The following is a 12,532-nucleotide window of genomic DNA, read 5'->3' as shown; positions in this document are numbered from 1 at the left end:
TTTGTTTTGTGCTACAGCTGTCACTACCATGACAGTACAACTGTACTTCTGTTGTTAGTATTTTCACCAGTACTACAACAAGTACTACAACTGCTCGCTTACTGGTACATACTCCTTTTCTCACCACTACTGCGACTGCCTGGGAACCATCATGACATGGAAAAGATCACAACTCAACAACAAACGTTAGCGTGACCTTTACCATGCAGGTGTCCAGGAACCGTCCAGGTGTCCAGGAACCGTTCAGGTGTCCAGGAACCGTTCAGGTGTCCATACTCTCATGATCAGAACTACAACAAACACTTTTATTCTTACCGTGTTTTTACGAGCAGCACCACTACTATTGAATGTACAAGTGCTATATGAGTTACTAGATCTTATACTTTTACTACTGCTACTATTATTAAATCACTGGTATTTGTTTATTGCACCATGAATACTAGTACTATCAGTCCTACTGCATCTACTACACCTTCAGCTACTTGTTAGTTCTGCTGCTACCACAGCGGATACACCTGTTGTTACTGGTGCTACTACGACTGCTGCCATAATTACTGATGAGTACTACTTCTGTCTCACTCCGGCATGGATACTTGAGAAGTACTGGTACTGCTGGAAGTATTGGTGTCAGAGGTGGTGCAGTGACTGAAGCACCTGTTGGAGCTGTTGAACGAACCCGAACGTTGCCACGGCTTCCTGGTCCGAGGGTGGCCTGCAGGTCACCGGTTTCACTTCTGCGCGTGTGCGTCTGAGGAAACTCGTCGTTTGTGGTTCAGATCTTAGAAACAACACAGTCACCTCGTGAAACAGGAAGTGCAGAGCGCTTATCTCGGCGTGAAGCAGCGCTGCTTTCAGTCGCTCTTCTCCTACTGCAGAGGATCATGGATCTGCTGTGGATCTGGATCGTCCTCCCGGGGTTCCTGGTCTGTGCTGAGCCACAGAACCTGACCGAGGTCCAGGTGGAGCTGGGTCAACACGTCCTCTTGAATTGCTCCATGATGACTCCAGACATCTACTGGTACATGGAGATACACGGCCAGATCAGAGGGTGCATCGTCCGCACCTTCAGCTTTGGTTCTGAGTACGATTACTTCATTTCCCCCCACAGGGACAGATTTGTGGTCCTGAAGGGAAACAGCCTCCAGATTAAGAACCTCACAGCGGAGGACTGCAGGTCGTATTTCTGTGGCAGAAAGTCAGAGGGCAGCATTATTTTGGAAGAAGGTTTCCGCCTCGTCTCACGTGAGTACAGCGTTTTATTTCATTTGATTTGTCTTGTGTTATTATCACGTTTGGTTGACGATCTCTAGAACTGACAGAAAGGTTGTTTATGGTCGTTATTGGATGTTGTTGGGTGTTGTTGGGTGTCAGGATCCTCCGCCAGCACAGTTTACTTCTGTTTACATGAGTGTCTCTGCACAAAACACATGAATTCGTGAATCTGGCTTTATTTTTATCAGAGGAAGTTATGTCATTTCATCTGAACAGCGTCTGAAACCACACGCGTCTGACTTTTATAATGCTCTGAAATTTCAGGACTTCCCTAAAACAGTGTGTGACGACCTCACACTCTTTAAAGGTTCAGTTTACCTGCAATAATCAAAGCTGGACCAACCGCCCAAACGTATCTGAAGCTGAACGGCTGGTGAATTTAGTCTTAATCACTTTAAAACATCAGACTTTTATCAAGTGTTGTAAACATCAGCTTCTTTTGTTGCAGTGATTAAACAGAGATTTAACTTGTCAGCTTCAGAGGCAGCTGGTGTCTGACTGGTGGATTTTCTTGCCTTTGGACACAATCAGTCTTTATGCTAAGCTAAGCTAACCAGCTGCGACTCACTCGACTGTCGGCCTCAGCCCAGTTTGCTGCTGTAAATATGTGGAGTGAAAACGCCTCAGAGCGACGAGCTTGACTTTTCTGTTGCCTCTCTGCAGACCTTGGATCAGATCAGGCGTTCCTTTGTTCACCTTGGTCACTTTTCTTCTGACAGATGTTCCCGTCACTCCGTCCACCAACGTCTCTGAAGTTAATGACCAACAGCAGCAGCAGCACATCTGCACGATCTGTCAAAGTGAGCTTGTTGTGTACAGCTCCTTCGCCCTGAACGTCCTCCTCCTCCTCCTCGCTCTGACAGGTGAGTCCAATGAACGCCACTTTTGTCATTTTTGAAGCGTAAATACAAACATCAGAAGCCAACAGCTGGCGGTGAAATCTGGGCTTCACATTGAACTTTGCTGTTCAGAGCTTACGGATGAATAAAGAGTCGTGGTTTGAAGCTGAAGCGACTCACCTGATGCTCTGTTGGCAGGTTTAGCTTTCACCTGTCTGTGTTTGAAGAAGAAGAACTGCACCTACCTGGTGACTGAAGCTCCACCTCTCACCTGTGAGAACGCAGAGCTGCAGGAAACAGTGCAGGTGAACAAAGTGCTGCTGTTTATACTGTGACATCATTGCTGCTACAGCTAATGCTACAGCTAGCTGCTAATGCTACAGCTAATGCTATTTTTGCTGCTGTTGGTTACTGTTAATGCTTCTTCTACTTCTTCTAATTCTGTGACATGACTAATACTGATACCTCTAATGCTGTTACAACTAGCAGTACTACTGCTACTACTACTGCAGCTAGTTACTGTTACTTCTAAAGCTGCTACTTCCACCTGTAATGCTATCACTTGTTACTGCCATTGCTAGCGCTGTTACTGCTAATGCTAGTACTAGTTGTTGTAACTTCTACCATTGCTGCTGCCATCAGTATCACTGCTGATATGCATAGTGCATTATAACAGTTGCTAACAGTACTACTAACTCCTGCTACTTGTACGACACGATTACTGCTGGTACCACAGCTGTTGCCGCTATAACTGCTGGTAGTCCACGTTCTTCATTCTACTAACCCTGATAGTACTATGAGTCGTAAAACTCCTGTATTGTACTTTGTACTGTACTCAGTATTCCTGCTGTGTGTTTCAGTACGAGGAGATCCAGGCCCCCACCCACAGAGACCCCCAGTGTGCTGCTCCTCCTTTCGAGTGTATTTACTACAAAGCTCAGCTTCCTCAACCCACCTGGACAGTTACTGGACACCTGGATGGTTCCTGATCACCTGGATGGTTCCTGGACACCTGGAAGGTTACTGAACGTCGAGAAGGTTATTGGACACCTGGACAGTTATTGGACACCTGGATGGTTCCTGATCACCTGGATGGTTCCTGGACACCTGGATGGTTCCTGGATGGTTCCTGGACACCTGGATGGTTCCTGGACACCTGGACGGTTCCTGGACACCTGGACGGTGAAGGTCACGCTAACGTTTGTTGTTGAATTGCGATCTTTTCCATCTCATGACTCAAGCTCGGAGGGAGCAAACCTGGCCAGGAACAGGTTTAAGGTGGTTTAAGATTTAAGGTGGCCAAGCGAGAGTCTCTGGATCATGTGACTGTAGTATTTTTAAGTTATGGAAAACTTTGGCTCATGTGAATGTATTTGTGTCCGTTTGTTTCTTTGTCGTCGATGAAAACTTTGCACAGTCTGTTTGCTGTTAAACTCAGAAATATAAGAACAACGAAACGAGAAGTTGTTGTTGTTGTGTCATTTGTACCAGCGATTCTTTAAAGTTCCTAAAGGTCTTTCTGCGCTGCAGTTTTGTTTTCAGTACATTTAGATGAACAGAAACTGGACGTTTCACTCATTTATTGGTTGCTTTCAGTTTTCAGGCACTTTCAGTTGCAGCACTTGGTGTTAAAATGCAGTTTGGTTGTCGGATGTAAAATCCTCACTCTGAAATGATTCCACTAAACATCCTTCACCAGATGTTTTTTTTTTTTTTCTAAAAAAAGACCCTTTTGTGGTTCTTACAGGATCTCGAGGACCCTCTCAGCTCTTTGCCTTAATGCTGGTTTGAGATCAGTCTTGAACTCCACAGATGGTGCACATCTTTTACCTGACCTGCATCACTTCCTTCGAGGCTTCACACGCTCTCTGTGGTGTTTTTGCTTTGGCAGATTGTTCAGGGGAAATTCGTGGACTTAAGAAAACCGTCCAGAGCAAATTCACCTTTAAAACGTGCTAATTTTGGCAGAAGGGTTGGTTTTGTGTCGTTTCTGGTGGTGGGCAAAAAAGGACATGATGCACTTCTCAGAGCACCTTTGACCTTTTCAGCAACCGTCTGGACCACGAACATGTCTCTCATATTACAATCCACAGCAAACCTTTTTATGAAGGCATCAAAAATCAATGAATAAGTCGGAGGCATTGAGGAACAATTCATCATATGTGTACTGTGTTATCAGTAAAACAATAAAATTACAAGACAAAGTACTTGTGAAGAAATAAAAACAACCTCAACGCAGCAAAGAGGTCTGCAGGTCGGCTTTTCGTACCATTGAAGCTGCCCTGTGGGAGGAAGGTGATGACACAGTCGCTTTCTGGTCACATGGTGGGAGGCCGAACCTCTCGAACGAACCCTGAAGAAACATTATCTGATCGACGCTCAGCTCGTTCCAGCTGATGTTTCCAGTGAATGACTCAGAGCCGAGACCACATGTGTGTCATGGCTGGACCCTTTGCTTTGTTGAAGGTCCTGCAGAGCGATCGACCGCAGTGAGAGGTGTTGTTTAAAGGTTAGTCTGAGATCACTGTTGGAAACAGTCATTTGACACAATCTCCACCTCTCACTGCTTTTCCTGCAGGTTTGAAACTCTCTGCGATTAGAAATGTGATTGAAAGGTGTGAACACTTTTCTCCAGGGTAAAGTTGCATGCTCGACTGCAGCAGCACATCCGCCAAACCACAGTGTAGGTGTGATGTGATCTCCGTCAGCTGGATGCAGATGGCATCTCAGCTGCTTTGGTCACATTGTGAACAAATAAAAACACGCTTCTGGTCATTCAGACCTGCGAGATGTGTCCACCGATTCGTCTCACCAACCGCCGAAAAGGACCCACATTCAGACGAAGGCGACGCTGGACTGAGAGCAAACACGTTTTGGCTGAGCGTTAAATTTCAGCTCATTTTGAGGTTTGTTTATTGGCTGTTCTTTGGTGCATCACGTGGTCTTCATCAGCAGGTACTGATGCCCAGATGTCGAGCCTGCTGAGGAACAGCTCCAGAACCGCCACCAAATGTCTTCTTCTGCTCGACGTTTATTGTTCAGCCAATAAGCCTCACGCCGGGAATAAGGCATCAAGGCGGACTTTGTAAAGAGCTAAGATGCTACTGACACGCATGCTAACAAGCAGCGAGCTAATGGTGAATCTGTGTCACTTCATATAAAGTGTGATTGATCGGCTGCTTCTGTTTTCAGTTGTGGAGAAGCTTCAGGCGGCTTTTCTGAGACACTTCTTTAACCGAACCGAACTGAGAGTGTGAAGAAGAAAGACTCAGAAACCACATCCTCTTTTCAGGCTTCACACTTCAGTCGGATGGAAACTGCCGCTGTTTCGTAACACGAGACATTAGCCAACCCGAGCGGCTCAAAATTAGCCGCTGTGGTTCTGTCGTTGTGTAATTGGTTCCTTCTAGATGCTTCAGTTTGAGTTCATTTGGGGTTAAAAAGCTCGTCTTTGTGTTTAATGTGTTGAAAGTGACTGAAAATGAAATCAGTGTCATCAAACAGTTTGTTTTTTTTGCTCTGAGTCACTGAAGAAACTTTAGCAGATTTCATCATGTCCTCATCGTCATGTGGCTGCAGGACTCATGTCGAGGTCAAAGGTCAGCGACGTCAAATCGATACTGGACGCCGGAGGAGTAAAAATAAAATTCCTCTGAAGTCTGGAGCTGCCGGCCCGACAGACTGGCCGTCCCATGACTCCCTCATGTCCGACACCCACAAACAAACTCTGTCTTGTGACGTTCCGCTGATTAACTGGACATGAAGTCATGAGACTCGCCGTCACAGGAACCAGAATCACTGCTCTGAAGGCTGAAACTGGCAGTGAGCAACGGTTTGCCTCACGAGGACGTGGGTCCAATGAGCAGATTCATCGGTTGTGTGACTTCGAGGACTTCCTTCAAACCTGAGGGGAAGACGCAACTGCTGCAGTGGCAGTAATTTAGCGTGATGGTGGTTGAAGTAACAGTACTGGTTGCAGTCACAGAAATGTCTGAAGTAGTAGTATGAGTTGACATAGTAATCAGTTGTAGTAGCAGCAGTGGTTCTTGTGTGTGAACGGCAGGAGGATTTGTCTTGTTTTAATTCGAATCGTATCAGTAATCGTAGTAGAAGTAGTGCGAGAACGTGATTTAGCAGTGATTGGAAGAAGTAGTAGTACTTGCAGCATTAGGACCCTAGTAGTAGTATACCTGCTCTTAAAAGGAGTTTGAATTGGTGCAGTAGTAAAACTCACAGTACTAGCAGAAGGTATTTGAGGTCATATGAGTGTTAGAAGTACTTTGACAAACCTCTGGAGCACCGCTCAGACGCCGCCCGGCGTGCAGAGGCTGAGCGAACCTTATTGGCTCTTACAGCAGCTGTCGTAGTGTCCGTGACAGTAACAGGGGTTTTACTCGGAGTTGAGGTAGTAGCGGTAGTTGTAGTACTAATCGTAGCAGCAGCATTAACAGTAGCAGATGAGGGGTTATCACTGTAGTACTTGTTTTAGTATTAGTACTTGTTTCGTGTTGTGAGGCTGTCACGCACCGCTGGACTTTCGGTACTTACAGCAGTACATGCAGTTGTGGTAGTATTTTTTATGCTCATGTAGTATCCTTTGGATCCACTTGGAGGCGCTGTGGTGTTACAGACTGAAGGCTGTGTGAGTGTGAGTGTGAGTGTGAGTGTGTGTGTGAGTGTGTGTGTGTGTGTGTGTGTGTGTGTGTGTGGGAGCAACATACACTCTTTTGTACTTTCTGTATGTGTGAGATTATTGATGAGCAACAAACCGAACAGAAATATCAGCGTGAATAAAACCAGATGTTTGATCACTTTTGCTGCAAACTGATCTGATCGATCTTGACTGATTGATTGATTGATTGATTGATTGATTGTTGAACTGAGGATTGTTTGTTTGTGTGACAGGTGTTTTCCAAACTGAGAGAAAATTCAATTCTCACATGTGTAAAAATAAAAGCAAATGTATAATTTCATGAAATGAGTTCATTTGTGTCCAGTTTTAAGTCTTAAACTAAAGAATTAAAGGAGCTTCACACAAACAGCGGCGTGAAGTCAGCATCATTTATCCAAAACAATAACATCAAGCATCCTGTTCTGCTTTCAAAATGAAAGCATTAAAACTAAAAATTAGATTTAAGATTTGAGTCGCTAATTAAAATCTCATTTTAATGTTTGAAGTCCAGACGTTCCTCGCTGGCTAGCACGTTAGCTGCTAGCTCGCCTGCTGCAATAGTTTACTGGTATCTCCATTTTGTCCCACTTTCTCTCTCTCCTCTCCACACCACATTTATTTAACAGCTTTAGTTACTTTACAGATTCAGATTATTAAAACACAATATAAATCAGATTCAAAATTATGGTATATTATTGCACATTAAACGACCAAACAGAAGCCAAGTCACTAAAATGACCTCCACCTGAACCAGCTGCAACATTAATGCATCAATAATTATAATACAATGAAAAGTAAAAAAGATTGATGCATTTTTATTTGTAAAGTATTTCTACTTTGACTCACGCAAAATATCTCAACACTTAAAACTTCACTGTTTAAAGGGCAGCACGTCAGTGGCGCCTGTCCGCTCTGATTTTATTATGAAAGTGTGTGGCGGAAGTGCGACGGGTGATTTTTCAGGGACTTGACGCTTCGGAGCGCGAGAGCGGCAGAGAGACGGAGAGGAGGAGAAGACGAGAGGGAGGCAACGTCCGCGTGGAGTCGGAGAAGGGAAAGAGAGGAGGAGGATAAAGCCCAGCAGACAGACGGACGACGGGACCGGAAAGAAAGAAAAGAAATGTGGAATAATCCGCCAATTGCGCGCGCGTCAGCCTGAGGAATATTTCCGCTCGTGGAGGAATATTTAAAAAAATATTTTTCATTTTAGGGCTGATTTTTTTCTGGATTGGTTCCCGCAGCTGCTTCCTGCCGGGACTTCAGGGAGGGAAACACACTCACACGCGCGCGCACACACTCTGAGAGTTCAACCCGGTACCGGAGGGCGCGTGCACGTGTGCGCGTAAATGTGCGTGCGTGTCCGAGTGTGTTCGCTCAGCTTTAATTTCTTCTTAAATTGGATGTTTTTCAAACGGAGTTCGGCGCCGCTCAGTGCGCGCGGCGGCTCTCACACCGCGAATCATTCACAAACTGCTTAGTTTTGACTGATTCGGCAGTGTGTGCGTGTTTTTGTCTGTTTGCGTGTGTGTTGTGACTGTGCACGTGCGCGCGCGGGCCGCCGTCCTGCATCAGCACGCGGCGGATCAATGAGGATGGATTTATTCACTTCAGCACGAGACAAGAAGGTTTAAATGGTTTTTTGTTCCGGATGGATGTTCGATCAAAAATAACAAAACGGACACAATAAAAACTGGACTGGACACCACAGAAGAAGAACAAAAGGTGAGTTTCAGGACATTTCACCCAGAATAATTCTGTGTTTTTTCGCTGGAGGTTTTTCAAAAATCAGCTGTTTGTGTGTTTCCGGTCACATCTGGTGACTCTTGTAAAATTCCTGGGGGATCTTTCCCTCCTGCTGTGGAACCTTTGGAATATTCCTGTTGGGAATAAAATTCCTCAAACGTTCCCACAGAATGATGGCGAAAACGCTCTCTGGTTTCCTCTTTGACGCCTGAAGGAGTTTTACTGCAGTTTTTTGGTTTCATATTTCCTGTCCTGTAGTATTCCTGCAGTATGATATCGATAATTCTTCATCTGGAGTTTCAGGATCTGTAATGTTGAAGTTTTTATAACTTTTACTGCAGTTTTTTAGTCTGGAAAGCCCCGCCCATTCCCCATGTGGGCGGGGTCAACAGGTGCTCAGGCAGGTGACCTTTGTTATTTTTTATCTTTACCGCCTCTAAAATGACTCAGAGAACGTTGACGAGTCGACAGATCTTCAGTTTTTTCTGCACATTTGGACCTTTTAGAGAACAGTTTTGGTTTCACGGACTGAACCAATAATCGATTGATGAATGGTGAGAATAATCGTTTGCTCGAATTTGAAGATGTCATTTTGGATTTTTCTGACATTTTCCAAACCATAAAAATAAAATAAATAAAACTGACGTCAAACTTCCTGTTAAAACGTTCAGACACAAAACCACACTGTAAAAAATATGTTAGCGACGCTCACAGTAAGTACAACAATTGAAGCCTTGATGTGCGCCTTTCAAAATAAGAGTTGAAGCCAGTCACTGCTCTTGGTTCTTCTTTAAGCAGCTGGAATCTCTCAGATCTTCCAGCTGTGTCTGTTTCCTGCCTTCACTTCCTGTTTTCCATCAGTGTCTCTTCGGCTCAGCAGGTGTTTTCATCGCTTGTCTTTTCAGGAACAAACTGTTCCCCAATGTAACCAGACTCCATTCAAAAAAGTCACTTTTTTAGTCCCGATATCGGGACACAGACTGCAGCCTCTCGTCCTCGTCTTTGGACGTCTCGTCCTCGTCTTTGGACGTCTCGTCCTCGTCTTTGGACGTCCTCTGACGCCGTCAGATGCATCACAGACACTTTTCACAGGTATGAGTGACGGTGATGCTCCACCTCGGACGAGTCGTCTGAACTTTGTTAGGATCCACAGGATTATTGATATTTGTTCATGCGTGAATCAGCGCGTTCAACTACAGGCGTGTTCCTCATCATCATCTTCATCTTCATCATCTTCATCCGGCTGAGCTGCTGGACACCTTCATCCTCCTCCTCCTCTGCTTTCTGTCATTTTATGGGATGAAACTTTAACGATTCCAGCGGGGAAATGGCCACAAACACTCATTTAATGTCACCTGAATTTACCTGAGACTGCCGCACGGAATCCTGGGAAATCTGTTTGTGGGGCCAAGCGGAAAAAAATACCGCGAACGTCCGAAACTTCATTTTCCTGAAACATGAAGTTCAGTTCAACCTCATTCTGATTCAAGAATCAAATCATCATCTTTAAACCTGAAAAGTGTTTTCAGCTTCATGCAGTAAAAGTACACAAGTGTTTTCAGCTTTATGTAGTAAAGGTACACAAGTATTCTCAGCTTCATGAAGTTAAAGTACAGCAGTACTGTCGGCTCGATGCAGTAAAAGTACTGTCTGCCTAGTAAAATGTCTCCCGTGTCTGATTGTGGTGGAGCTGCTGCAGGTGGAGATACTTTCAAATACCTCATATACTGTTTGCTGTTAAGGCCAGTACTTGAGTACATGCTTTAAATACAGTACTTCAGTACATGTACTTTGTCACATTCCACCACAGAAACACAGTTTTTATGGAGAAAACAAAGTAAGTTTTCCCCAGAGAGCGCATCCAGCTGTGTGTGTGTGTGTGTGTGTGTGTGTGTGTGTGTGTGTGTGTGTGTGTGGTATGATGTATGAGCATGGACGCCACACACACACACACACACACACACACACACACACACACAGCTGTCCTTCAATAGTCTGGAGATAAGAGCCGTTATTGAAATCCCAGCTCCCTAACAGCCATCAATCACTGTGTGTGTGTGTGTGTGTGTGTGTGTGTGTGTGTGTGTGTGTGTGTCTGTGTCTGTGTGCGTGTGTGCGTGTGCGTGTGTGCGCGTGCGTGCCTGTGTTCGTAGAGCGGCGCTGATACATTTTCTCTCTGCTGGATTATGACTTCCTCGGGAAACGAGGCGACGTGCCTTATCAGTCCTCTGGCTGGGCGATAAAACACACACACACACACACACACACACACACACACACACACTGATGTCGAGCCTCGTAACATCAGTGCAGACAGACAGCTGTGTGTGTGTGTGTGTGTGTGTGTGTGTGTGTGTGTGTGTGTGTGTGTGTGTGTCCTGTCTTGTCTGCCTCGCTGCTCTCTGCACACCAAACTCCATTGACTTTCTGCAGAATTTTAACGGTTTGACTCTTCAGCTTCTTTTTGTCGTGTCGCAGAAACACGTTTTTATCGTTTTTATCGTCTTTGTTGTGCTTTTATGTCCTCAAACCCACAAGGTTCATGTCAACTCTCAAACTAATTTGTAAATGTAAAGAAATGTCTGTCACATTTCTTGATGCACTCTTTGCACCTTTTCAACCTTTTCTCAGTTTTGTGGTTTGAAAACGTGTCGTGCCGAAAGAAGGAGGCTGCCCGCGTGAAGATGTTAGCGCATGTGGCTAACTGAGGAGGTCTGCTTTAAAAGAAGAAGAAAAAGTGTCTTTGCGAACGGTTTCTATTACAGGATGACTTCCTGTTCCCAAACCTCAGCGTCGGTTTCAGTCAGTCTTTGAAAATTCGTCTCATGTGGTTTTTCTCTGCGTCTGCAGACATGGCGGACTGAGCGGCGTCCTCGAGGCAGACGGTCCCGTCTGAAGCAGAAACCAGAGGACTGCTGTCTCACATCATGGTAAGGTCAAAGGTCAAGTCTTGGTTTCTCTCCTGCTGATGTCACCACGTGTCAGGCCGATATTTATATGAAAAACGAAGCTCGCCAGCTTCAGTCCGGCGACCTGATGTTGAACCTTTAAGTCCTTTGTTTCTGTCCTTTCTCTGTGAGTATCTGACTTTTTAAAATAAATTCTGTATTGGGAAATGTGACGACACTTTGCGTCACATGAAAGGTCTCGTCCTGTTATGTTATACAATATCGTGCCAGCGACAGAGCGTCACAGAACGCCACAGCGGTTGTGGCAGCAGACAGATCCGCATTCGTCACGTTTCCTTGTGTTGTTTGTAAAAAGCTCCGCTTCCTGCAGGAAGTCCTGAAGACGAAATCGTTTGTGGGCGACGCCGCACACGAGCCGCTCGGCGCTTCTTCTTCATTAACTCCCAGAATCCAGCGCTTCGTTTTCCTGCAGCCTCGCTTTTCGATCTGAGCGAGTGAAGGATCACTCCACTTCCTCCACCTCTCAGGCGGCCACCCAGCTGTCTGGATAATTTCCTAATGGCCCTGCGGCTGATAGCCAATCAGGGATGGTTCACGACGCTGTGTGACAGGAAATTCAATTAGGCTGTTTTTTCATTTCTCTCTCTCTCTCTCTCTCTCGCTGCCATGCTTTCTCTTTGTCTCTCGCTCTCTCTTTGTTTATCTCGTGCTTCCTCTTTCTTTCTCCCTCCCTCTCTCACCCGTGCCTCCCCTCTTTTTTCCTTCCCTTTCTGTTTCCTGTCGAGGAGCTCCGGCCGTCATTTGTCATCCAGGAATATTAAAAAAAAAAAAAGCCATCAGTGATTTTTCTCCATGAGAGGAAAAATGAAATGGCAGCCTCCGTTTCCTGAATTGATTCCTGAATGATTACGTGGACAAAATCCTTTTTCCTCCCTTCGTTCCTGTTTGATTTCAACCACGTGTGACTGAACGGTTTGTTTCAGAGTTTTTACTGGACTAAAGGGAGAATCGTTCAGTCATTTCATGTCCACCCAATCACAGTGAAGGATGACTTCTGATCGGAGTCCCGTTGGTTAAGATCAGCTGTCAATCCAGCC

General features: G+C 45.3%; 2 protein-coding genes across 3 annotated transcripts in view; both read left to right on the top strand.

Annotated features, from left to right (window-relative positions):
* Positions 1-859: 859 nt before the first annotated feature.
* Positions 860-3,572, top strand: LOC143315854 (uncharacterized). Of its 2 annotated transcripts, XM_076723371.1 has the most exons (5): positions 881-1,018; positions 1,109-1,242; positions 1,992-2,135; positions 2,310-2,416; positions 2,972-3,558. In XM_076723371.1, the coding sequence occupies exons 1-5, from the start codon at positions 882-884 to the stop codon at positions 3,098-3,100; spliced, it is 651 nt and encodes a 216-aa protein (XP_076579486.1). In that variant the 5' UTR covers position 881; the 3' UTR covers positions 3,101-3,558. The 2 variants fall into 2 exon arrangements, with proteins under 2 accessions (XP_076579485.1, XP_076579486.1); XM_076723370.1 differs by having other exon boundaries at positions 860-1,242; positions 2,972-3,572.
* Positions 3,573-7,841: 4,269 nt separating this feature from the next.
* The window catches only part of LOC143315871 (BCL-6 corepressor-like), a 33,458-nt gene continuing 28,767 nt past the window's right edge, over positions 7,842-12,532 (top strand). The window contains exons 1-2 of the mRNA XM_076723394.1: positions 7,842-8,505; positions 11,377-11,456. Coding sequence (XP_076579509.1) covers positions 11,454-11,456 — 3 coding nt within the window. The 5' untranslated portion in view covers positions 7,842-8,505; positions 11,377-11,453. The remainder of the gene's footprint in view (positions 8,506-11,376; positions 11,457-12,532) is intronic.

Source organism: Chaetodon auriga, chromosome 23, assembly GCF_051107435.1.
Source record: "Chaetodon auriga isolate fChaAug3 chromosome 23, fChaAug3.hap1, whole genome shotgun sequence".
Taxonomy (NCBI): domain Eukaryota; kingdom Metazoa; phylum Chordata; class Actinopteri; order Chaetodontiformes; family Chaetodontidae; genus Chaetodon; species Chaetodon auriga.
This window is presented reverse-complemented; position numbering and strand designations above follow the sequence as displayed.

What these genes read in the sequence shown, in the direction of transcription:
- LOC143315854 (XM_076723370.1), top strand. Translation starts at nt 882, where the DNA reads ATGGATCTGCTGTGGATCTGGATCGTCCTCCCGGGGTTCCTGGTCTGT. An exon ending in AGGTTTCCGCCTCGTCTCAC is followed by an intron (nt 1,243 to 1,991) that starts GTGAGTACAGCG and finishes TTCTTCTGACAG; the next exon opens with ATGTTCCCGTCACTCCGTCC. An exon ending in CCTCCTCCTCGCTCTGACAG is followed by an intron (nt 2,136 to 2,309) that starts GTGAGTCCAATG and finishes CTCTGTTGGCAG; the next exon opens with GTTTAGCTTTCACCTGTCTG.